At 43.7% G+C, this 26,070-nt stretch overlaps 1 protein-coding gene across 1 annotated transcript in view; it reads right to left on the reverse strand.

Moving 5' to 3' along the window:
- Positions 1-26,070, reverse strand: part of cacna1ea (calcium channel, voltage-dependent, R type, alpha 1E subunit a) — a 186,714-nt gene that overhangs the window by 39,076 nt on the left and 121,568 nt on the right. The window contains exons 6-20 of the mRNA XM_077222712.1: positions 25,651-25,754; positions 23,767-23,949; positions 23,019-23,191; positions 20,628-20,731; positions 19,021-19,136; positions 18,405-18,458; positions 11,057-11,146; positions 10,660-10,869; positions 10,451-10,563; positions 3,534-3,646; positions 3,264-3,395; positions 2,170-2,239; positions 1,505-1,622; positions 902-969; positions 724-815 (exon numbers count right to left, since the gene is read on the reverse strand). Of these exons, the coding sequence (XP_077078827.1) occupies positions 724-815; positions 902-969; positions 1,505-1,622; positions 2,170-2,239; positions 3,264-3,395; positions 3,534-3,646; positions 10,451-10,563; positions 10,660-10,869; positions 11,057-11,146; positions 18,405-18,458; positions 19,021-19,136; positions 20,628-20,731; positions 23,019-23,191; positions 23,767-23,949; positions 25,651-25,754 (1,740 nt within the window). The remainder of the gene's footprint in view (positions 1-723; positions 816-901; positions 970-1,504; positions 1,623-2,169; positions 2,240-3,263; positions 3,396-3,533; positions 3,647-10,450; positions 10,564-10,659; positions 10,870-11,056; positions 11,147-18,404; positions 18,459-19,020; positions 19,137-20,627; positions 20,732-23,018; positions 23,192-23,766; positions 23,950-25,650; positions 25,755-26,070) is intronic.

Consider the following 26,070-nt stretch of genomic DNA (forward strand, 5'->3'; position numbering starts at 1 on the left):
TAAAGGCATTCAAAACTCTGTAATTCTCCTTTTGATGGGAACAAAATAGTCTCTATGACAACAGAATAGACTCATCCCTGCAAAGACTGGGAAGCTTGCCGGTTGCTATGACAACTTACTGTTGATTTTGAAGCAAATTATTGTGCTTCGAGAATAAAGAGCCCAAAAAATCCCTACGCAATCAACCAAAAGAACATTGTGTACAACCCTCAACAATGGGTAACAGTCTTATTGGTCTCAAGTAACTGCCTCTTGCATACTTCCCGGGAAAGCGAAGCCGTCAAAGTTTTAATACTTATTTCTAAATTACTCTCATTAAGCAGAAATTTGCATCCCACCATTCAATCAATTCAAAGCTGATCCGTCTAGCTTGTGTTTTCCCACATTTTAGCTCAACAACTGTGGAACATTTGATTTGAAGGGTACAGAGCGAAAGAGATATCTGTAGAAGCAAAGACTTCAACTGTTTACATATTCTAGCAAAAGTACAGCAATGTCCCTCTAGAGTCAAACTAGCATGTTCATCTAAGTAAACTTGGCCAGATACTTCAGCTGGAATCGTCCTACAGGTATACTTTGGCAGACGTGCCAATTTTATCTCTGAAAACCACACTAAAAAACATCCCAGACACAAGACAGGTGTTAGTATGTTAGTTAGTTGGTATATTAGCATCTCTGTGAGAGGGCAAATGCAGCAGGCAAGGGTATACTTGGTTCACTTACTCTGAGCACATGAAAGAGGACATGGGCCCAACCTCCTTGGCTTTCTGCAGGGCATGTTTCTGATTAAACGCCGCTTCCTCCTCCTCTTCATCCTTTGGAATAGCAAGGCGTTATTCATTATTCAACTGCCTAACAAATCCTTTAACATATAAAGCTAAAAGAACCATGCTGGATATACCTTTGTGAGCTCCTGGGCATTGGCCAAATTGTCAACAGCGATAGCCAAGAAGACGTTGAGTAGTGTATCTGACCATTTTATCAAGGATTTTGACTCAAAACAATGAGTTATGCAGAAATAACCACCAAAACTAAGAAGAACAGATTTAAATTATAGCATATTATAATAGCATATTATAATACCAGCACAGACTTTAAAGTCAACATGCACTAATCTTGGTTGGAAAGTTCAAGAAAATAAGCTTAGTAATGTAAGGTAAAAAGCAGAGAAAGATAAGTTTTGATGAAAGACTATGAAGTTGTAGTAATGACTCATGCACAGTAAGAACAGGAATATGTATTAAGAAAGTTAACTAAATTTTGAATTCATGTAGACTTCAGTGAAACCCTGAAAAACATCAAATGATTTTTTTAAAGGATAACCCCCTAGAAAGCATAAGTGAAACAGCTCTGAAACTGTTCAAATGAATCACAGTCACATCTTCATATTTTCAAAGATTTTACATTTGTGCACCGGACAATGAGTACATTTAATACTGTATATGCCATATACCAGATAGGATATACCTGTATAGAGAATAGAGAAAGAATAAACGAAGGATACAATTTCCAAACAAAGTCAGAACAATGAAGTAGACAGATGACCACATCCCCGACTTCACTCCACCTTGAGACCGGATGCCATTGTACATGACTTCATTCCAGTCCTCGCCAGTGAGAATCTAGAAACACTGTGAACTTATTCCAGGCCTACATGGAATCTGTGCCCGAGTAACTCAACAGAGATCTCCTCATTTTTCACACAATAGGAACACTAAAATTGAACAAATTCTTCCCCGTGCATGTTTGTTAATTAAATATTTTGGCTAATTTGATAAACCTTTTAGCTACCAATATGTGGAGTTCCAATAACATATTTTACCACTTTTAGGTCCATTCAGAATTACACTTATTTTCCTACAAAATAGCCACAGAAACAATTTGTTTAAGAAACACAATTTGTTTAAGCCTACTACTATCTAAATTTCAGGGTGTTTTTTTTCTAGGCTGGACTGCTGTATATTTATGCATTTTCATCATTAATAAAGGAATGACAGATTCTGTTTTGAAACTAAGTATGTTTTTGTTCTTGCTCTGATCCAAATTTCCTGTTTATCTGTGCAATTAAATCTTGGTCTAATTAATTAGTCCTCCTTCTAAGCCATTTTTTCACTTAGAAACATCCGGAGTCATGCATTATACTCAGATTACAACTGGATGGAATCTTACTTGAAACACTGTCATGATGGCTGCTGGAAAAGTGTCAAAATTAGTTGGTGTATAGTCTTCAAAAATGAACCTGTGGAGAGAAAAATAGAAAGAAAGAAAATTTGACATCTGTGTGCGAGCCATTTTATTCAATATGTGTCTGACCAGGTTACTGAATTATAGATTATTTGCTTTTCGCCAACTGGAGAACCTGATCTATTATCTATTGTCTTGCTACACCTGTCACACAGGGTTATGGCACCACTTACAGTACTTTTTAGCATGAAATTTGTTGGCATGTTTAATATGATGGACTGAACACAAAGCAGGCTCAGGATTTTATATTGTTATTGCATTTGACATAAAAGGGCAGCTCATAACTAGGGATGTGCCTGTAGCCGAATACTTTATTCGGAAAGGCACAGATAATGGCTTCAAAAACGAATAACGAATTCTACCAAAATAATAGGAAAAATATTCGGCAGACACAGTCACTGCTTGTGTTTGCTAGATAACAGGTGAGCCAGTGGATGTTATACATAAACCACTAAATCACTACGCCATAATAAGTGTGAAGTGAATGTGTGTAAACTCTATGAATGAAATGAGCACAGCACGATCGCAAATGAAATAGCCATGTTGCCGTCTCTGCACATCTATTTATTAATCAGGATAGGGATAGTTCCCCAAGGCGGGTCGCCTGAAGCACAACCGCGATACATGTCGGAGCACTGCCTACGAGACTTTAGGCTCTGAATATTAGAAGATATTTAAAGAAAGGTTATAATTATAATTAAGAAAATTATTATTTTATTAGTTATACAATGGATGTTTGTTAAATGATAACTATGAATAGAACAGAATTACAATTAAAACAGGATTCTCAAGTAATTTTACGGAGTTATGGTTAAAGCCCCGCCCGCTTTCGGTTTTAATCTAATACAGATACGAATCATTTTGAGATTGTTACAGATACAAATACAGATATGGATATTGGCTCCGCTGCACAGCTCTACTCAAAACTACAGGTGTAGGATTCAGATATTTTTATACAAAAATCCGAATTTAAACTATGTCAACAGGGGTCGTCTGTGCTCAGACTGGTGAGATATTACCTTCCACCAAAGACCTGCATGCCCAGAAGTGCAAAGACCACAATGAAGAGGAAAAGCAGGAAGAGCAAACTGATAATGGACTTCATGGAGTTCATCAGAGACACAACCAGGTTCCTCAGGGATGCCCAGTACCTTAATAACACATAAATGCATCATCTCAAGTTCAACATGGGGACATCCAGAACTGAGCAAAGTCAATAAACAGATTATTGCCTCTGGAAGAGGCAAACAAATCCTAAGGGCTGTTATTCCAGGCAAGCTTTCACTTACTTGGTGACCTTGAAAATTCTCAACAACCGCAAGGCACGCAGAACGCTGATCCCAAAGGATGTGCCAGGTCTGAAGAACCCCCAGAGCACCTCAAAAATGCTGCCTACTATCACCTGGAAGGAAATCAGGAATTACACCTCTTCGAACATGTCCATGACATCCAAAAATACTTTCTAAAGACTGTCACATTAGCAAAATTTCACAGGAAAAAAGGTCCATTGTCTGTTGACAATTGTGTAGCAATGTATGGAGCACAACACACACAGAGGTCACTTTCAAAACAAGATGCTTCCTGATAGTTCATGCGATAATTCTGTGCGATCAACCTGAACCCGTTGCAAAGCTACAAGGGGAAATCTTTCACCCTCATGCAAAATTCCTGATCACACGGATTACTATTGAAATTCACCTGTCAAACAATGATAAATGTGACCGCACCTTAAACACTAATTTATATTCTACTCTCTCAATTTATTATATACATACACAAATATTTTGTTCAGAAAATTAATTTAATATCAATTCATCAGATATTTATTTATTTATTTAATTGTTGGTTACATTCAATAAAATCAATACCTCTGATGTGGGCCAAAGTCACCATACAGACATTTAAATAATTCAATAATTAACCAATTAAATGATTGACCTAAAACCAGCTACTTTTCATGTTAGATTTACTGAATGTTATTGATATTTGATCACACAAGTTCCCTTTCGTTGTCACTCCGAGTTACGTCGGATTGACGACGAATGGGGTTTCGCTTAGAAAGCCTATCAACTTCGAGTATTACAAAACGAGCCAATGGCAAAGAAATGCATGGGTCTGCGGAATTTGCATGGCGTAACTCCGCCCCACCTCGTGGGTATAAAAGGAGGAAGCCGGCAACATGCAGATATGTTTTTGCTTCGGAGCCATCTCTGAATTGTCAGCTTCACAAACGAGTACCTCGAGTGTTGGTGTGACGGCGATCTACGGCGAGAGCGTGCTTCCTGCTGATCTGTTGCAGTGGTCTGCCAATCGGTGCGTTTCTCCCCGGGTGCTTCAACACTTGAGTTTTTTCTCGCTAAAAGAGCTTACACGTGGCACATCTTTTTAAAGATGTCTCTCGCGTGTACTTCTGGTTGCGGCAGATTAGTATCGGACTCTGATGGGCACGAGCGTTGCATAGTATGTCTGGGCATTGATCACGCTAGAGCAGCGCTCGTGGATGACTCATGTTCTCTCTGTGGGAACATGACCATCGCGTCATTGCGGTCGAGACTCCGTGAACTCGCAAGAGTGAGAGTCCCCTCATCCACCCCCCGCTCTGCGGCTGGTTGCCAGGGTGACCTGAGGGTTACGGTCTGGAACAAGGCGCCGACTATGTGTCCGCGACCCCAGCCCCCCTCTTCAATGACGGTGCCCGCTAGCGAACTGCTGATTCCCGCGGGTCTACCCTCTGGTGGCCCGCGTGTTTCAGTTGAAGCTACAGAGGAAGATGCCATGTCTGTTCCAGCATCACTAGGTGGGTTTGAGTCTTCTGGAAGTGAGGGCTCGTCACAGGTGCCACCTTCCGGTGCGCATACGGCTGTGCTCGAGTCTGATCCGGAGATGACGGCCATGCTTTCCCGGGCAGCAGCGAGCATCGGACTTGAGTGGAGGCCTCCACCCTGTCCCGAGCGCTCGCGGGTGGACGATTGGTTTTTGGGTAAGGCCGCCGACCCTCGTCCTCGGCAAACCCCAATACCTTTCTTCCCGGATGTGCATAATGAGATCTCGAAGTTTCCGGAAGATCCCCCTGTCTTCTCGGGACCGCTCGCTGGTCTCATCCGCCTTTCCTCCCCTCGATGAGGCAGCTGCCCGTGGGTACACTGGGCTTCCCCCGGTTGAACGCTCTGTTGCCATGCAACTATGTCCTCAGAGTGCTTCTTCTCGGGGCGAGCCCAAGCACCCATCCAAAGCCTGTAGATTTTCGTCGACCCTGGTGGCGAAGTCTTACAGAGCGGCGGGACAGGCGGCTGCTTCACTGCATGCTATGGCCGCTCTGCAGGTCTACCAGTCTACCATCAGAGACATGTACAAGGGTAGGACAGACCCAGGGCTCTTTGATGAGCAGCGCGCCGCGACCAACCTTGCTCTCCGGGCGACGAAGGTTACTGCGCGCTCCCTGGGTTTGGTGATGTCCACAGCTGTGATCCAGGAGAGACATATGTGGCTGAACCTGGCCGACATGCGGGACGCGGAGCGGACCCGTCTGCTTAACGCCCCCTTGTCCAAGGCCGGCCTCTTCGGCGGTGCAGTTGAAGATTTTGCCCAACAGTTTTCAACTGCCCAGAAACAGACCGAGGCCATCAGACACATTCTGCCCCGCCGGCCCGCTGCTGCCTTCACCCAGCCGGCCGGGCAGACGCCTCGACCTGTTTCCCGCCGAGGGCTCCCTCCTGCGGCTCCCGCCCCTCCCGCCCGGACCACGCAGCAGCCTCCACCCAGGGCCGGTCGCGGAAGAAGCCGCAAGAAGGCGCCACAGCCCTCTCCTGCCCCGCCCCCCGCTAAACGCCGGGGCAAGCGGCGCTCCTGAGACGGGCTGCTCAGGGATGATGATTGTTTCTCAGAAGGAGGTAGCAGGACCACTCCTTCCCCCGGTGGAGGGCAGGGGGAGAATCTTTTGTTCTCCACTCCCCGCTGCTCACCCACGGGTGGGCAGCACCCTAATGTGGTTAAAAACAGAAACAATCCCCTCTTCCCTGAGCTCACAGAGTTCTCGGGCGACACAGAGCGCCGCCCACAAGCCGTGCTCTCCTCGCCCCCCTCTGTCCCAGACGCGGTTGACACGGCGTGCCGTCCACAGACCGCTTTCGCCCCTGTCCCCCTCTGTCGCCAGCCCCTGGCAGAGCAGGCCCCCGCGGGACGACCAGCCTGGTCCCCTCTGCCAGGGCGCGGTTGCTAACTGTGCCCCCACACCGGGCCGCTATGCCGTCCACGTCTGGGCCAGTTACTCCGCTTCGCTGCCCCTCCGGGGGGATGCATGTGGTTCGGATGCCTGTGGTTCGCATGCCTGTGGTCTGGCTAGAGCTTCCCCGTCTGTCCCGTTGGATCACGCAGACCGTCAGGTTCGGCTATGCGATTCAGTTCGCACGGTCTCCTCCCCCCTTCAGGGGAGTCCGCTCCACTTTGGTCGGTGGCATTGCCCCCATCATGAGAGCAGAGATCGCCACCCTGTTGGCGAAGGGTGCAATCGAGACTGTCCCTCCAGCCGAGATGAGGTCCGGCTTCTACAGCCCCTACTTCATTGTCCCCAAGAAAACCGGTGGGTTACGGCCAATCCTGGACTTGCGCGTGCTGAACCGCTCCCTTCACAGGATGCCGTTCAAGATGCTCACCGCCAAACGCGTTTTCGAATGCTTACGGCCCCAGGATTGGTTTGCAGCGATCGACCTGAAGGACGCCTACTTTCATGTCTCCATTCTTCCTCGACACAGACCGTTCCTTCGGTTTGCTTTCGAGGGGTTGCTTTCGCGGTTCTCCCTTTCGGGCTAGCCCTGTCTCCTCGCATCTTCATGAAGGTCCTCGAGGCTGCCCTTGTTCCCCTTCGGGAACACGGGGTTCGCATCCTCAGTCGACGACTGGCTGATCCTAGCTCACTCTCGAGATCAGGTTTGCGAACACAGGGACCTAGTGCTTCGGCACCTAGCTCGTCTGGGCCTTCGGGTCAACTGGGAGAAGAGCAAACTATGCCCCGTGCAGAGGATCTCTTTTCTCGGTATGGACATCGACTCAGTCGCCATGTCCGCGCAGCTTACGAGCGAGCGCGCGCAGTCACTGCTGACTTGCCTGACAAAATTCGAGGGCAGGCGTGCGGTTCCACTGAAACTCTTTCAGAGGCTCCTGGGACATCTGCAGCCGCGGTCACGCCGCTCGGATTGCTTCATATGAGACCACTACAGCTTTGGCTTGACCGAGTCCAGAGGTGCATTGCAGCACGGCACGCTCCGAGTACCAGTTATTCCGACCTGCCGTCAGTTCTTCACCCCGTGGTCGAACCTCAGTTTTCTCAGGGCGGCTGTCCCCCTGGAACGAGCTTCCCGGCATGTTGTTGTTTCAACAGATGCCTCCACCACGGGCTGGGGCGCCATGTGCAATGGACATGCTGCTGCGGGCTCCTGGACAGGACCCCAGCGGCTATGGCATGTCAATTGCCTCGAGTTGTTGGCAGTACGCCTTGCCCTGCACCGCTTCCGGGCGTTGCTCAGGGGTCAACACGTACTAGTCCGTTCAGACAATACCGCCACTGTAGCGTACATCAACCATCAAGGTGGTCTACGCTCCCGCAGTATGTCACAACTCGCTCGCCACCTCCTCCTATGGAGTCAGAAGCATCTGAGGTCGCTTCAAGCCATTTTCATTCCCGAAGCGCTGAACTGTGCAGCCGACGAGCTCTCACGGCTTCAGCCTCTCCCTCGAGAATGGCGACTCCATCCCCAGTCGGTTCAGCTTTTTTGGGACCAGTTCGGGGACGCACAGATAGATCTGTTTGCCTCCCACGACTCGACCCATTGCGCCCAGTTTTATTCCCTGACCGAGGGCACACTCGGCACGGATGCTCTGGCGCACAGCTGGCCGCAGGGCCGCAAGTATGCGTTTCCCCCAGTGAGCCTTCTTGCGCAGACCTTGCGCAAGGTCAGGGAGGACGAGGAGCAGGTCATCCTGGTTGCCCCTTACTGGCCCAACCGGACCTGGTTCCCCAAACTAGTACACCTCGTGACAGCACCTCCCTGGCCGATCCCTCTGAGGAAGAACCTTCTTTCTCAGGGACGGGGCACCCTATGGCACCCTCGTCCCGATCTCTGGAACCTCCACGTGTGGCTCCTAGATGGGACGAGGCAGGTTTGAGTACCGTACCACCAGCGGTGGTGGCTGCCATCACTTCCGCTAGGGCGTCGTCCACGAGACACGTCTATGCGTTGAAGTGGAACCTCTTCGTCAGCTGGTGCTCTTCTCACCGAGAAGCCCCCCGGAGATGCTCGATCAGCATTGTGCTTTCCTTCCTTAAACAGGGGCTGGAGCGAAGGCTGTCTCCCTCCACCCTGAAGGTCTATGTTGCCGCCATTGCCGCACACCATGACCTCATCGAAGGTAAGTCGGTGGGGAAGCACGACCTGGTCATCAGGTTCCTTAGAGGGGCGAGGAGACTAAATCCGCCTCGCCCTCCTCTCGTTCCCTCTTGGGACCTCTCAGTGGTTCTAACTGCCCGGAAGAGTGCTCCATTTGAGCCCCTGCAATCAATCGAGCTTAAATTCCTGTCTATGAAGACAGCGCTCCTGGTTGCACTGGCCTCCATTAAGAGGGTAGGGGACCTGCACGCATTCTCCGTTGACGAAGCGTGCCTGGAATTCGAGCCGGCTTACTCTCACGTGATCCTGAGACCCCGGCCTGGATATGTGCCCAAGGTTCCTAGCACTCCCTTCCGGGACCAGGTGGTGTACCTGCAAGCGCTGCCCCTGGAGGAGGCAGACCCAGCCTTGGCACTGCTCTGTCCAGTACGCGCTCTCCTATGTAGAAAGGACGCAGTGTTTCAGGACCTCAGACAAGCTCTTTGTCTGTTATGGTGGGAAGCTGAAGGGAAAGGCACTCTCCAAGCAAAGGTTGTCTCACTGGATAGTGGACGCCATTGCTTTGGCATACCAGCAGCAAGGTCTACTGTGCCCCCTTGGTGTGACTGCCCACTCCACCCGGAGTGTGGCGTCCTCTTGGGCTCTAGCGCATGGCGCCTCGCTAAAAGACATCTGCAGAGCTGCAGGCTGGGCGACACCTAACACATTCGCCAGATTCTACAATCTCCGAGTGGAGCCAGTGTCCTCTCATGTACTCGCTTCAACCAGCTAGTACTGGACCCACTCAGGTGTCTTCGCTTGCTCGCCATTCCACTCCACGGACTGGATACGTGCGATATTCTCCTCAGGTGAGCTTCCCCGAAAGCCCTGAGTTCCTCCAGCACTCCTGACGTTGGCGCCAGTGTCTATTGCCTGCGCGTCGGCTAGGTGCCTCCCGTGTGCATGGTCCCTCCCCTGAGCGACCCCCACATGTGTATTTCCACTGTAAGCCTCTCTGAGCATGTGTCTTTCCCTTGGCAAGCCACCTTGCCACCCCTGGGGTTGAAATATTCCATCTGCGGCTGGACACCCCAGTGTTCTCCATATGTTTCCTTCGGGTCATATTTGTATTTTCTAATCCCTGAGTAGGGAAAGGAGACGTTATCGCCTGAGCTCAGTCTTGGCTCCTCAGCGAAGAAACATATCTGCATGTTCCTCCTTTTATACCCACGAGGTGGGGCGGAGTTACGCCATGCAAATTCCGCAAACCCATGGCATTTCTTTGCCATTGGCTCGTTTTGTAATACTTGAAGTTGATAGGCTTTCTAAGCTAAACCCCATTCGTCGTCATCCGATGTAACGTCTCCGTTCCCTACTCAGAGAACGAGGGTTACATACGTAACCATAGACGTTTCATAGTTTTAAAACAGAAAACTGTAATGGGATATGTATTCATGGAAAGGGCCAGCTACAAATGTTCTGATTAAATTTAAGATTAGAAAATAATTATATATTAAGTGGCACAGTCCAGAACTAAAACTGAATTTTAATTAGTTTTTAAGCCACATATTGATATTCAGTGCTGGATCTTCCAATTTACATAGAAATGAGAGACACGTTCATAGTGCGAGTGTTGAGGTATAACTTCAAAAGAGATAAAATATGATCTAGTTTCATCTGCTCTTATTTATTTGCATGTCTTTTATGTTTCTTGATAAAAAAATAAAAAAAGTTTTGAACACTAATTTTAGGAGTCACCACCTTGATCCTCTTCGACACTTGCCCTGTTTTGCAATCTTCATTTCAAAGAGGATTACGGCAAGGAAGACAGAAAATACACTTACCCCACAATCAAAGCAGTTAAAGGATGAGTGGAAATAGAGTCTGGGCCCGAGTCCATACATCTTCAGAAACATCTCAGTAAGAAACAGACCCAGAAACAGGAATTCTGCATAGTCTGAAATAGAAAGGTACCACTTTAAGGTTATGACTTTGGATCATGTATGACAGTATACACATAGCGAGAAAAGTTTAATTCTGGTTGTGGTCTTACAGAGTAGACTAGACAACCACTGAGGCTGTTTGTGATGTACAATGGCTACACAGAGAGTGTTGAGGGCCACCAGACCCAGAACAATCCAGTAGAAGGTGTGAGTCTTCACCATACGGCGAATGGAGATCCGTAGCATGCGTTCTTTCCTTTGGAAATAGGATGTTGGTCCCCGTTTAGCACTGCGTATGCTGACTCTGTTCAATGGCATCCCTGATGAACAAAACAAATTAAAACCACTTTTGTATACATCTTGAATAAATTAGGATATGATTTCAGTTCTATGTGAATTTAATCTGAAAACATATACTGACACACAGGTAAATATGCACTGTATTTTGAGGGTCAGGTCATCATTTAGACAGGATATGAGGTTGAGTTGGGGGAGGAAGCCACTCACCTACAGACGAGATGTCAGCATACTGTTCCTCTGGAGCTCTCCGAACATCATCCACTCCTCTTCTCTTTATGGTGGTGGCTCTTTTTAGCACTGAGAATAGAAGTACCAAATAATTTATATTTTATTATATATCTTTTAATATTAAATAGTTATTTTACTATAAATTAACAAATGAATAAACCAAATCTCTAATACATGAAAGCATATTGACAGTCATCTGCAAAAGTCAAACGAGTATGCATTTTCTTTCACAACGTTTCTGCAAAAGTCTAAAGACTTTTAATATAAAGAATTATACTGTGTGAGTCTGATTATTTTAATGAAACCATGGTGTCTGGAAAATGTAAGCCAAAGCAAACTACTAAAATATTATCTGAAAAATATTAACTTTGTATAAAGTGTTTTATACAAAAAATAATAATAAATAAATAAAGTCTTTAAATGCAAATTAGCTGCTGCGCCTGGGCCCGTTTCCAGAAGGGGGTGCAGCTCGTGCTACAGATACTCCAGCAACAAGAAAACGTCTCGGGCTATGACTATAACCCTTGTTCCCTGAGAAGGGAACGAGACACTGCGTCGAGAATCGACACTTTGGGGACGCTCCCTTAGTGTGCGCCTCTGAAGTAAGAATGAAACTAATCCAATCCTGATTGGTGTTGCGTCGTGACGTAACATGTGACGGCATAACCGGATGCATAAAAGTGACGCTGACACACACACACATCGGCTCCGCGGTGAAGCAAGACGCTCTAAGGCCTCGAGGGGCGTGGCAGGACGACGCAGTGTCTCGTTCCCTTCTCAGGGAACAAGGGTTATAGTCATAACCCGAGACGTTCCCTTTCGAGGGAATTCAACACTGCGTTGAGAATCGACACTTTGGGGAACGAATGCCCACTAGGCCACGCACCGAAAACAAGACTGCCCCGGAGTGAAACTGATTCAGGCACTCAGCTAGGACGAGAGCACATGTGTGCCAGGCGTACTAGGGAGGTGCAGACTATAGAACCTAACAAAAGTGTGTGGGGTAGCCCAACCGGCTGCCTCACAGATCTCCTTGATGGGAACTCCCGAAAGGAGGGCCCTAGAGGACGCCATGCCTCTAGTAGAATGAGCTCTAACGGCCAAAGGTGAAGGCAAATTCCGCACCTTGTAGGCCTACTTATGGTTTGTATAACCGGGAGCCCCTAATAGGTGATCCAAAACACACTACAGTAGTTCCAACCTCCTCCAAGAGGAGGACCTCTCAAGGTAATACTCGGAACTCTGACTGGCAGAGCAAGGAACCTTTTTCTGCCGACACATGAGGTGGAGGATGAAATACTTGCAGGAACATGGACCTAGCCATGATAAATTGCACTTAAGGCACATAGCTGGGTCTCGGATGCAGGATGGCCTTAACTCCATCGGGGGCACACCCCAAGCAAGCTGGCGATAATGCCAGGGCTTGGAGATCTCCCAGTCTCTTTAAAGAAATAGCTAAGTGAAAGGCTATCTTGAACGTGAGGTCCTAGGCGAAGCCGACTGGAGGTATTCGAAGGGAGCCAGGGATAGCCCTTCGAGAACCACCGCCAGGTCCCAGGAAGGAACCCTGGACCTGACTGTCGGTCTCATCCTCCAATACCATGGAGAAATAGTATGACCAGTTGGTGCCTCCCTAAAGGCCCAACATTTAGTGGTGCATGGAACGCCGCAATGGCAGCCACGTACACCCTACGTGTGGAAGGGGAGAGATTCGCAGAGAACGATCTTGAAGAAACTCCAGAACTGAAGCCATTGGGTAGTTAACTGGGCCTAACTCAAGTTCTCTACACCAAGTAGAAAAATATTCCACTTGAGGCCATATAATCTCCTAGTAGACGGAGCCCTAGAGATAAGTATGGTTTCGACCACCCCAGATGATAGACCAGCATCTAGGTACTGAGCCCCCTCAGAGGCCAGACCCACAATTTCCACAGCTCTGGATTAGGATGGAATATAGTGCCCTCCGCCTGAGACAACAGACCCCTCCTCAGAGGAATCTGCCATGGCGGAGCTATCAGGAGTGAAATTAAGTCTGAAAACCATACTCGGGCTGGCCAAAACCTGGCTATCAGAAGAAAACTGATGCCCTCCTGACGGACCCTCTCCAGGACTCCCGGGAGCAGAGCGATCGGGGGAAAAAGCGTACAGGCGAAGCCTCGGCCAGGCCTGTACCATGGCATCCAACCCCAGCGGGGCTGGATGAGTGAGGGAGAACCAAAGTGGACAGTGGGACGGATGTTCCTCGAGACGCAAACAGATCCACTTCCACTGGTCCAAACCTCTGCCATATGAACTACACCACCTCTGGATGGAGTCTCCATTCCCTGGGCCTCAGCCCCTGCCTCGACAGGATGTCTGCTCTCTGATTCAGAACCCCCAGGACATATATTGCTCTTATAGATAATATTTTCCCTTGGGACCATAAAATGATCTGATGCGCCAACTGGATAGAGGGCGCGATCTGAGTGTCCTTTGTCGGTTTAGATAAGCTACCACTGAGACGTGGTAACCTATGATGTCTGTGAGGAAGCTCCTCAGAGCCCTGAACACAGCCAACATCTCTAAGCAATTTTTATGCCAAGAATGATGATGGTCCTGCGACAGACCCCTGGCAAAGCGGCCGTCCGAGACCGCGTCCCAGCCAGCGAGGGAAGCGTCTGTCGAAACAGTTTCCCAGCGACATGACGCCCCTAACACTGGCCCTTGGGACAAGAACCAAGGTTTCTTCCATATTAATAGGGAACGAAGGCATCTGCATGTAACCTTTATAATACGGAACGGATTCCCCGTGGGGAAAAAACCGTTGGCTTTGAGCCACCACTGAAGGGGCCTCATGTGAAACAGGCCCAAAGCAATTATGTTGGATGCCGCTGTTATGAGGCCCAGCAGTCTTTGAAATTGCTTTACAGTGATGGCCTGGCCTAGCTTAATCCCGGACACCATGGCCAGGATGGATTCGATACGAGCAGGAGACATACGTGCCCGCATCGTAACCAAATTTTATACCACGCCCAGAAGAGTAGTCTTCTGAGCTGGGTCCAACACATTTTTCTTAGTGTTGAGCCTCAACCTCCGGTTGTGAATGTGGCCAAGGACGACATCTCGATGCCGAACTGCCATTTCTCGAGACTGGGCCAATATGAGCCAGTCGTCGATGTAATTCAGTATACGGATGCCCTGAAGCCTCAGTGGAGCCAGAGCCGCATCCATACATTTTGTGAACGTGCGGTGAGATGCTTCGCCCCCGAAAGCGACCTCAGGAACCTCCTGTGACATGGAAGGATGGAGACATGAAAATAAGTGTCTTTTAGATCCATCGTGACAAACCAGTCCTCGGATCTGATTTGGTTCACGATAATAGGAATAGTAAGCATTTTGAACCTGAATCTCCTCAAAGAACGATTCAAAAGCCCTAGATCTAAAATGGCCCCTTAATTCTGGCCCCTTAAATCCAGTAGAGTCTGTACCTCTTGTTCCATAACCCGAGCCTGTTCTGGAACCACTGCAGTCGGTACCACGCCAGCAAACTAGGGAGGTCGGTGACCGAACTGCAATCTGTACCCATATTTTATAATATTTTATAATATACAGGACCCATATAGATATATTCGGAAGGCGTTGCCATTCTTCTACAAAATCTACTAAGGGAACCAGCCCCTCGAGACTGGCCTCGGGTGTTTTTCGAGCACTATTCTCGACTTCCTGAAGCGGAGGACCACCAGGAAAAAGTCGATACAGATTTTGTGACCATAGTCGGTACCCTGTTGCAAGCTTTTAGGGCGAACGCCACGGTGTGCGTTCGCTGGAAATCGATGTGGCCCGAAGCGTCAAGCAACATCTTCTTCCCCGAGGGCACCTGCTGCTAGAACAACCTCGATTGTTCCACAGCGGGGGGGTGGGAGGGTGGGGGGGTGGGAGGAGGAGGTTGGGGGCAGAAGGACCTTAAGGACCTCTTTCCCGAAGCCTTCTTCGCCTGAAGGACGGCCCTCAGGTCACCCTTCTGGCTGGAGGACTTCGGTTGAGAGTGCCTCCTCTGTTGCCAAGCTCCCGCAGGAGGGGCTCTAGAGGCAACGCTCTCTTTTTGCTCTTGCCGATGGGAGGAGCTTTGATTTAGAGTGGCGAGGGAAATACCGTTGGAATGCCGCCGACTGTTTGGTTTTTTTGTGTGTTTTTTTTCGCTTCCTGAAACCTGTCAACGACTGTAGTGACAGCGTTGGAAAACAGGCCAGAAGGAGATAGCGGAGCAGCCAACAGGAATATTTGCCTCATTAAGATCTTTAAGAAGATCGGCCTGGTACGCCTGCAAAATCGTCATAGAGTGCAGGCACGCACCAGCCTGACCAGCCACCGTATAAGCCCCGCCAACCAGTGCAGATGTGTCCCTGCACGGGGCTTAAAGCGAAGATGCCGCATCAGGAGAACGATAACTCGCTAAAGCTACCACAACCTGCGGCATCTTGCCATAACCCGCCTCTCTCGCACCCACCACATTCGAATGAACATATGATGAATGTGTACATATATATTTTTTATAAAGATCTGGGAAAAACAGTAAGCCCCGGCTCTGAGGTTGTGAAAGGTGCTGCAGGAATCTCTCGTCTAGTTCATTTTGATGGGGACCATCCTGCTTATTTTGTGGCCAGCTGATATATTTTATATATATATCTATATATCTATATATATATATATATATATATATATATATATATATATATATATATATATATATATATATATTTATTTATTTATTTAGTCTGGCCACAGAACGCATCACAACCTCCACGAGCTCTACATAAGCAGAAACATAAACCTGCGAGTGTGGTGAGATACGTAAAGAGTGGGGTTTTTCCCAGGATCTACATATATATATATATATGTATTTTATAAAGATCTGGGAAAAACAGTAAGCCCCGGCTCTGAGGTTGTGAACGGTGCTGCAGGAATCTCTCGTCTAGTTCATTTTGACGGGGATCATCCGGCTTATTTTGTGGCCAGCTGATATATTGTGTGTATATATATATATATATATATATATATATATATATATATTTATTTAGTCTGGCCACAGCTCTTATAAACAGATAGCTCGAGCATCGCGGGCTTCTGCGTCGTGAAAGCGTGTCACATAATCTGCGGATGATGAGAGAAAAGGTGCCTCAGCAGTCTCGTTCTCATCCGCGAGATCCTTCTGCGATCTCCAGGATCTAAGCCGTCGCGCCGCCTCAACGGACACGGGACCGAATCGCGGGGACGCAACACCAATCAGGATTGGATTAGTTAGATTCTTACTTCAGAGGCGCACGCTAAGGGAGCTTCCCCAAAGTGTCGATTCTCTACGCAGTGTTGAGTTCCCTTGAAAGGGAACTGGAAATTGTCACACAGCCAAAATTGTAGTCGTGTTCAGCCTTAAGGCCTCATTATGCTTCTGCGTCAACTCCACGGCGTAGCTACACTGTCACTCCTACGGCGTCGTAGCCGTTTTATGGTTCTGCGTCAGGTAGCGTTGCATCGCAGTGCATCTGACCAATCACAGCCCTTGCGGTCTGCGTCGCCTCGACGGGTGGTTAAAATTTTTCGGATTGCTACGGCGGAGGGTTCGTAGAGGGGTTCGCGGCGACGCAAAGGGGTCTGCGGCGGTACGCCGTCGATTTTCGACGCAGAAGCATAAAAAAGGCTTTACATGTTCGAACAGGAATCGAACACTGATAAAGAGACACTTGAAACACTTGAAAGAAGTTACAACTTTTACAATGCAACTGGATGTTTCTGAAAGGTTGGTGGATACATTTATGTAAGTGTTTTGGGGTTAAGTTGATTCAACTTTTTATTTTGGCGCAGACATTGTATATCTCCAGCTGCTACAGTGAGGAAACAGAAATGGCGGACTGCTGAGGCTCACTCAGGGCGGGATCTATGCTAATAGGGCAGATCTTCACCAGTCCGGGTCGGGGCTTCTGGAACCACTCTTGGAGAGACTGTTTATGATTTATGGGGATTATAAAAAAAGGAGTAGGTGGACTTTTCCAATTATAGGCACAGTGGACACACATCTGTCTTCAAACACCTTATAAAAGTGAATTTTGCATAATAATTGAACTGCAAATAAAGCCGCTTGTTATATTTTGCTGTTGTCAAGGCAACAATAAAGTAAATACGAATCCCTGCAATTACATTTTATTTTTTAAACTCTCTTCAGAGTGCTATATGGATACCGATTGCTGTCAAACCCCATATACAAGGGCCAGAATAGGTCTCAGTCTCTCCTGACCCTCTAAAAATGTTTTTCCATATAGGGGTAAGTTTTTTAAAGACAGTTGTCCATAATGGTATAATAGGACTATTACCCTTACAGGAGAACAGCAAGGGCATCGAAATAGGAGTTCACCATGGTGACTGCCTGTTTTTCAATCACACAGCCTCTGGGAAGCTTTCAATCACCATTTAATAAATACAAAAAAACACCCTCGTCAACTTATACAGGGTTCGGATGGGTTTCGGATAGGATCATGTTTTTTTTTGTTTATTGTGACATAAGTCTATTAAATATATAAACCCTGTGCTGCTTTATGTGACCAGAACAGGCTTTATACACCAGAACAGGCTACTGAATAAATAACAGGGTCCTGCACAGGTCCTGTCTGGTAAACCCGCACCTGTCCGACCTGTTATCCGACTGCAGGTCTAATTTAATTCTGTACCCGACCCGGTCCGTTTGACATACAGATCGTGACCCGAACCGCACCCATATTAAATCTACAAAATAAATAAGGTAGACACATTTTTTTACATTTTCTCATGTAACACAAGCAATCCAACCAATATTAGGCATTTTGAGTTGAGGCATAGAAAAATATGCACCCCAACATGGTAATAATTAACAGTTTTTTAACAGCCCATACTGGCTACTTTGAAAAAATGTGCATAACTCACACCATAGGGTATACAGATGCTTATAGGTCTCCATAAATTAAAAGAACATGTAGCCAAATATGAGCCGTTACTGTCATTTAATATCAGGGATATTTTAGCATATTATTAATTCTTAATGCCTATTAATTACCAAACCGCACCAGAAATGCCAACATAAATCTTATTCCACCTTATTTGATTACATCAAATATTAGCATTTCAGCCGCCAACGTGCAGGACTCTGATAAATGATCAAATCTGGAACAGAGAGAATGCATATTTACTAGGTTGTACTAGTGTACACTGCACTAAGGGTGTTCAAAATAATCACATGACCCTGACACATAATTAAAAACTGCATCCCACAATCTACGTGGGAAAATGAGAGAGAAAAAACAACAGAGGTCAAACATCTCACCATCTAAAGCAGAAGGTCCTGAATTCTTGTTCTCTTCTGCAAGCATAACCTCCTCTGCAAAATAAAAAATGAATTTAAATTTGAAACAAGTTTTGAACATACAATAAACTGAAAAACTGTTATTCAAAATCTAATTTAATCCTGGATATTAAAAGTTAAAAAAAGAAATTAATGATTTAGAAATATATAAGATGTATAAGTAACAAAAAAAAACATTCTGAGCTATTTCTAGGTTAATAATTAAATATGTATATTTGTGAAAGACCATGTGAACTTTGTTTGAAAGGTTAGATTTTCCGGTTTCAATTGAATCACAAGATGTTCTTTAGATCAGGTTTTACACAAATGTGTGGCATTCACAGTCCTTGTGTGATTAAAATCAAAACGTATACATATGTTTTTCAGTTCAGCTTTTTATTTTATACTGATAATATAATTTGGTAAGGAAAAATTGCTAAATAGACTTGAAAGCATTTTCTTTCACAAGTGTGTCTCTTTTGAACAGTACTCAGCATCCGATTTAAATTGGGGCGATGCTGTAGCACATTGTTTTGCCAGATTTGATTTACTTTATTAGTTTTGCCAGTTCATTCGCCAGCTCAGTGTGTAAGAGTACCTGCTCGGTCAATCCAAGCCCGATACCCGTTCAGCTCCCTCTCGATTTGCTGCTGTCTCCTCAGCTTCATGAAAGCCCTTCGGTTCTCCACTCGCTCACGCTCTTTAGCAAACTCCCTACAGGAGTAAACAACATACAATTACCCACACAAAGAAAACCAGAGGGATGGGACACACTTAATTTATCAAAGTGTTTCACCTACATAGAGAAGGAATGAAAGGCAGAGATAGGGAGGCTGTGTCCCATTTTGCATAATTGAATATTTTTTTAAATCACACTGACTTGTGGCTTCTACATAAGCATATTTCATTTTCACTGTCAAACACTGTAAACTATGGTGAAACATCTCTTTTGACTTTGTCAGAATTAGAAAAATGGAAACAAAGTGAACAGTTTTTGCACACTCTCCACACTCCCATGAAGCACTGCGAATGATGTAATTGAGTCCATGTCTCTACGCCCTCAAAATACTTGTTTGTATATACAGTATATGTATTATTTTGCAATAAACTTAAAATATATTGTTTTCTATATGCATACGTGTGTATATATATATATATATATATATATATATATATATATATATATATATATATATATATATATAAAATCAGCATTTATAAATGAGTAGTTTTTTATTTCGCCGTTGTTTTAAATTTTTAATTAGATTATGTTGTTCCCAAAGGGATTGTACTGTAGTTCTTTCTATCACTAGAGCCACAGTCTTGTATTTTTGTCTTTTTTGTCTTATTTTCAAAAACATTTTTGCTTCAAATCAAAGTTTGAAGAGTTGTGAATAACATCATAGCTGATTGGCTTGGTTCAGTGTTTATAACTCTTTAACAAAGACTTTTTAAAAATGAATGGAAAAATTACTTCCGAAACCAGCAGTGCTGGTTAATAAAAACAGTAATATTATGAAATGTTATTACAATAAAAAAAATAACTATTGCCTATTTGAATATATTATAAAATGTAAAATATTACTTGGTTATGGCAATTTTAAGCAGCCAGTTACTCCAGTCTTCAGTGTCACATGATCCTCAGAAATCATTCTAACATGTTGATTTGGTGCTCAAGAAACTTTTCTTTGGTGCTAAATATTATTGTGGAAAATGTTTCTGAAGGATCATGTCACACTGAAAGCTACAGTAATGGCTGTTGAAAATTCTGCTTTGCAATCACAGGAATAAATTACATTTAAAAATATATTACATTAGAAAAAAGACATTTTAAAGTATAATTATATTCCACAGGGTTACTGCTTTACTGTATTTTTGATCAAATACATGGAGCATGGGTTATCATAAGATACTTTTTAAAAAAACATTAAGAAACATTTAAAAAAAAAACATTTAAAAAAAAACTTTTGACCGGTAGTGTATGTGAACAATGATCAATGTACAAAGAGAGAAAATAGAGATGTGTAGAAAGAGAAAGAAGTGTCTGTGTGTTTAGTAACTTAATCTTACCTCTTGCCTCTAGAGATGAAGTTAATACATTTCACATTAACCTCCGATAAAACTCATTACCCTGGGTCGGCTCAGACATCAGGTTAGATGTAGTGTCAGTTTGTCTTAGAGCTCATTGAGGAAAACAGTACTCACCCTGATAGGACACCTAATACCAGATTCAACACAAAGAAGGAGCCAATTATTATTAGAGGAATGAAGTAGAGCCAATTCCATGTAGGGCCTAAGGCATCGTTGGTCTGTGAAAACACAAAACAGGAAGTGTGCAGTTCTTAAGCTTCAAAACAAAGAAAGTAATACTTTGAATTTGCAGTACTACAATGCCTAGATTTCCTGGATTGAAAAGGTCTGAAAACCAATGCCTAGATTGAAAAGGTCTGAAAACAATAAACCCTGCCCTTGTAATGGTGACGTTTCAGCGGGGCTCTGCTCTGCCATGCAAAGGGTGTGATCACTGCGTGGGAAGGTGGCATCATTGCCCAGCTGAGCTGAGAGGGTGTTCCCCACATCCCAATGCAGCTGCAACAGCTCAGTTATGAGTGTGAAAACAGTCTAACTGTGGCAGCATGACTCGCGTCAACATGTATGAGACCACATGACTGATTAAAAACAACGTGGACTTGGATAAACCTGCTTGAAATATTAGTAAAATGTATTATTGTATGTCAGAACTGATAGCATTGTGGACAGCATTCTGACACATAATGTGGTTGCACATCAGATCCCGACTTGTGGTACTTTCCGATTCCCTTCCTCCTATCTCTCCACAATGCTTCCTGTCAAGTCTGTACTGTCCTATGCAATAATCAAATAAATAAATTAGTATTATTAAGTATTTTATCAGTGCTTTGTTTTTAATGTAGAACGGATTATGAAAAAAGAAACAGACAGTACTTTAAAAAGCAGGATTCCCAGGCAATTTGACCAACTAATTTTCAAATTAACTTTCCAGACATTCAAAAGTACAGGATCATGATTTTTAAAATTAATTTTATTGTAATTAGTCGACTCACAACGAATAATTTTTACAAGGTGTAACATTTTCTACTTAACCCCCCATATCTACTGAATTTGAGGGTGCTTAGTGTATATAAGCAGTAATATTAGCAGAAGGAAAATTTAATTGTATGCCAAAGACAAACAACAAATCTTGATCAAAATACAAGTAAACTATCTGAGCAGAACCTCTAAAATTTGTGTTCCGAAATTAAAATAAAAATTTCGCAAAATTGTTCTGTTTAAATTTTAGTAATAGTATTTAGTATTTTTAGCTCCAGGAGGGGATTAAACCAGTGTTTATCAAGCAGTGGGTCACAACTCAAAAGTGAATCACAGGTCTATTTGGACGCGACACAACACTCACATCCATTGTAGGCAAATGTAAGCCGTTATGCAACTGGATACCAGTGGGCAGGGCCTATGGTGCAATGATGCAAAACTATTCATCGATGCCTTGCTCTGGAGGCAGGCATATGCAAATGTATTTGCCTGTGTGACGTCACAAATACCACAGTATCCAAACGAGACATTTTTGGTGCTTGATTAAATAAATGTCCTGTTTATAATGAGGGCGGCATTTTAAGCTATGAAAGTTGCAGGATTTTTAAATGTACCTCTAATATGTCAATAGATCAAGGCAAATTCTTTTGTTTTAAAGTCTGAGGAAGTCCTCCTCCAGAAGTCCATTCTCAGAAACCAGCACTATGAAAGTGAAAATCAGAGCCGGCTCAGCATATAAATGACAGTAGTTTGATCAAAGTCAACCACCTAAGCTCATTCCACCAAAAGCTCTAGTGTTAGGACTATGTCTAACACCTCTCATTTTTCCAGTGCTTGGAGCAATTTGGAGATGAAACCACTTTGACAAACTCTTCCAAACATGACTTATGATAAGAGAAATGTTATTGTGCCTGAATAGGCTTGTAAGAAGATCAGAAATCAGGTAAAAGCTACACAGTATTGCATACTGTGTGTAAGACCCGTGTACAAGTATGACAGGTCACAGCTGCAAGAGTGGAGGAAGTTTCATCTATTTCAGCTAAAATAGGCCTGTTGGCCAGAGATTTTTCTTTTGCCATGTATTTATTATTTTTGGGGAGAAGAGAAGGAATGGGATTAGGACACAAAGCAAATGTATTCTACATGCATGAGCACCAAGGATCAACGTCTCCCAGTACAAACGCTAACCACAAAGCCATGGTACCAACAAAAACATTTCTTTATATTTCTTCAGAAAGACAAGGCTTGAACTCATCCAACCCATTACTTGCCAAAACCTCAAACAATGTGAATTGTTGCCTATGTAAAACGAGTCATAAAACCTCATAAAATGTGAAGTACAAAGATTTCAAACACATATGCTAATGACTCTGTTTAATCTAAAAACAAATGTGTTTAATTTAAAAAAAAGATCTTTAACAGTGAAGTAATGCTTCAACATTGCATTACATTAAGATTATACTTTTATTAATTAGGATTATAATACAGAAACAGAACTGCTGCAGATAACCTAAGGCAGAAACTCACATTATAGAGTATGGTTGTCCACCCTTCCATGGTGATGCACTGGAAGACAGTGAGTATGGAAAATAAGATGTTGTCAAACTGAGTGATGCCATCATTGGGTCCGGGCCAGTTGTTATTGCAGGTATAATTTTCAGAACATTTCTTGAACCCACATTGCTCAGATTCAGATAAGCCTAGAGGAAATAAGAGAGACAAATATTTTTTTTCTTCATGTACTGAATATTAAATGTATAGTGATTGACTTTTTAATTTTGTTTAATGTATCGATGTCAAATGTTTGTTAATTTTGATTAATGTATCAGTGTAATTTGTCTGTTTGCTTTCCTGTTGGCTATCATGCAGCAAATAGAGGAGGCCCAGAGAAAGAGGAGGTGTTTATTTCATGTGTGGGAGGAGGAGCCAAGACTCTGATTTCCAGGTCTGTATGGACCCCTGATTTTTTCGTGCAAATGATAAATGTTATTCTTGTCAATACTAATCTTATATATTTTTTATTTAATAATATGCATGTGTATTACAGTAATTATTTCTTTTTAGAAGAATTAGTTATTTGTAACCCTAAAAGATGCTAGATGGTTAGGTTAACAAGTTTCAGAGAAACCAAATCTTTTTTATAAAAAAAATTCCCACTGAAATTTTTGTTTCCAATGTTCTTTCTTTTTTAGTATTCTAAATATTTACACTGGATCCCAACATCTGACATAAATATAAATTAAAAGATGTATATCTGGTCTGCACATGTTCTTACTTGTGTTTGTCAGTGTGTGATCCTCTTTACTTTTAATGCCTGGTACACATTGCCTGTGGAGTTTTCCACTGTAGAACTCTAGTCCAATAATGGCAAACATGAGAATGGCAAAAAACAGCAGCAGACCGATCTGTAGCAGTGGCACCATAGCCTTCATTATGGATTTCAGAACTATTTGCAGACCTAAAAAACATAAATATATATATCAATCACACATAAACATTAGTATAAATCACACATAATTGTGAAAATTTCAACCTAGGCTCATTGTAAAAACATGCCCGTGGCAAAATTTTTACAAAATGATATTGCGCTTCTTACATGTTTCGCAACACCTACAGTAAACCTAACCAATAGGCGAAGCAACTATGTGAAGTAACCATCAGTAATGCACAGCTGTAGCAGGTGAGCTACCGAGCAAATTCAGTACATCAGAAAAGCCACATATATGGAGCTGGCTATGTGATGTAAATGTCAAAATGTATTACTTTACAAATCATGTACTATAGTAAAGGTGTTTTGAGGTCATTATCAGTAGCTGCTCGTGAAAAGAGGCAAGGGAGGCACAGCAAAATCCATAGCTGAAGACTTTTGCCGCAAAAACATTGCCAATCACCATGGAGTATTTAACTTTCAGCAGCTAGAGTGTTGAGAAAAAATACATTGCAGAGTACCCTTCCTTTGTATATCAACAAATCATTGCAGAGATGTAAATTACATAATATTAGAGTCACGGAATGGTGAAATAGTGAAGTGAGGATTTAAGTGCAGAAAAGGATTTTTAATATGTAATAACAATAAAACAAAACTACCCCACAGGGAAAAACAATACAGACATCTCAATTTTGACTCAGACAGAGAACAGTTACACAAGGACACATGAAGTGACAAACCAGCACAGGACTGCAAACACAGGGAGAATAAAAAGGGAAGCAAACAAAAGGGGGTAACGAGGAAGGCAGGGGGGACAAATTAATTAATAATCAGGTAACAAGATGGGAGGGGCTAGACAATCAGGAGAGCACATGACAAGCCATGTGCTCACAACAAACCAACTATACGCAAACGCATGACAAACCGGGAGTGTCAGAGCTCTGTCACTAAACCAAGATCGGAACCCTGACAATTAGTCTGAACTGCTACCACTGATAATGTACCAAAAGATGCCAATAAAACAGCTTGTGCACAATATGTCATGTAATGTTACATTCAGTGACCATAAACTTGTTTGTCAGCAAGAAAAAATAACTCTAGAGGAGCATTTTGATAAATATATGCACCATATTACATATTCATTTTTACTGTTCTTCAATATTTAATGTAGGTTTGAAGAAAGACAATTTAAATGTTTATTGAACGAATTGGAGTAGAAACATAATGATGTAATTATAAAGTTAGTATTCTAACCTTATTATTATAAAAACTTCCTTGTGTGTAATTTAAGTGTTTGTATAAAAATCTGTTAATTGTAACATTCACTATTATAGTAATTTAGACTTTTACTGGCTCTAGTGTTCATTTCAGCTGGAAACTGCAGTTAATTGTATGTATTGGAGTTTTGGAGAAATATAGGTAGAGGAATGCTTTTCCAATGAGCCGGTTAGAAAATGTACTATTCATTTCTTTAATGTGGAAATGACTACACGGTGTCGTAACCCGTTGTGATGTGACAAGTTACAGATGTGTGGAGTGGGATTTTGGACCAAAGAGTTTTCACTGTGCAGCTACCCAGAAACAAAATGCCTTGATGCATTTAACTTTTTGCGGTTGGATTTATGTCGTCTTATTTTATCGCTTTGCACCTGATTAGAACGCAGTGTAATGCTCCTCTCAAACAAAATTACACAGGGTGATTAAGAACTTCATATAGATTCGTAAACATACTAGGAATGCCAGAAACCAGTTTAAGGGGCCGTAATACCCTCACAGCCCTCAGTGTTCGCAGGTCTAATGAAATATTCATGTGGGCTCCTGCTGTGGCCAGAATCCTGTTAACAAAATAAAAACAAACATAGGTTAGGCGGGGAAAAGAAACAACAGTTTTGCAGGATATATAAATATTTCACAAATATGTTATTGATGATGTTGGGTAAACTACACAATCTCCATCAATAGTGACATGGTAATCGCATCTATAGTGATGATTCATAGTGATACTGCTCAATGCATGTGACCCTTAATGAGGTAATCCTTCTCAATGAATAACGGCAAGCACACTTTCTAATAAGGGTCACTTCTGATTCACAGCTTTCTTCTAAATGCAGGTGATATTCATCAGGCATGACCAATGAGTCATCTCTGTCT

This window comes from Siphateles boraxobius, unplaced genomic scaffold (assembly GCF_051911475.1).
Source record: "Siphateles boraxobius isolate OS27281-9 unplaced genomic scaffold, OSU_SipBor_1 9, whole genome shotgun sequence".
Classification (NCBI taxonomy): Eukaryota; Metazoa; Chordata; class Actinopteri; order Cypriniformes; family Leuciscidae; genus Siphateles; species Siphateles boraxobius.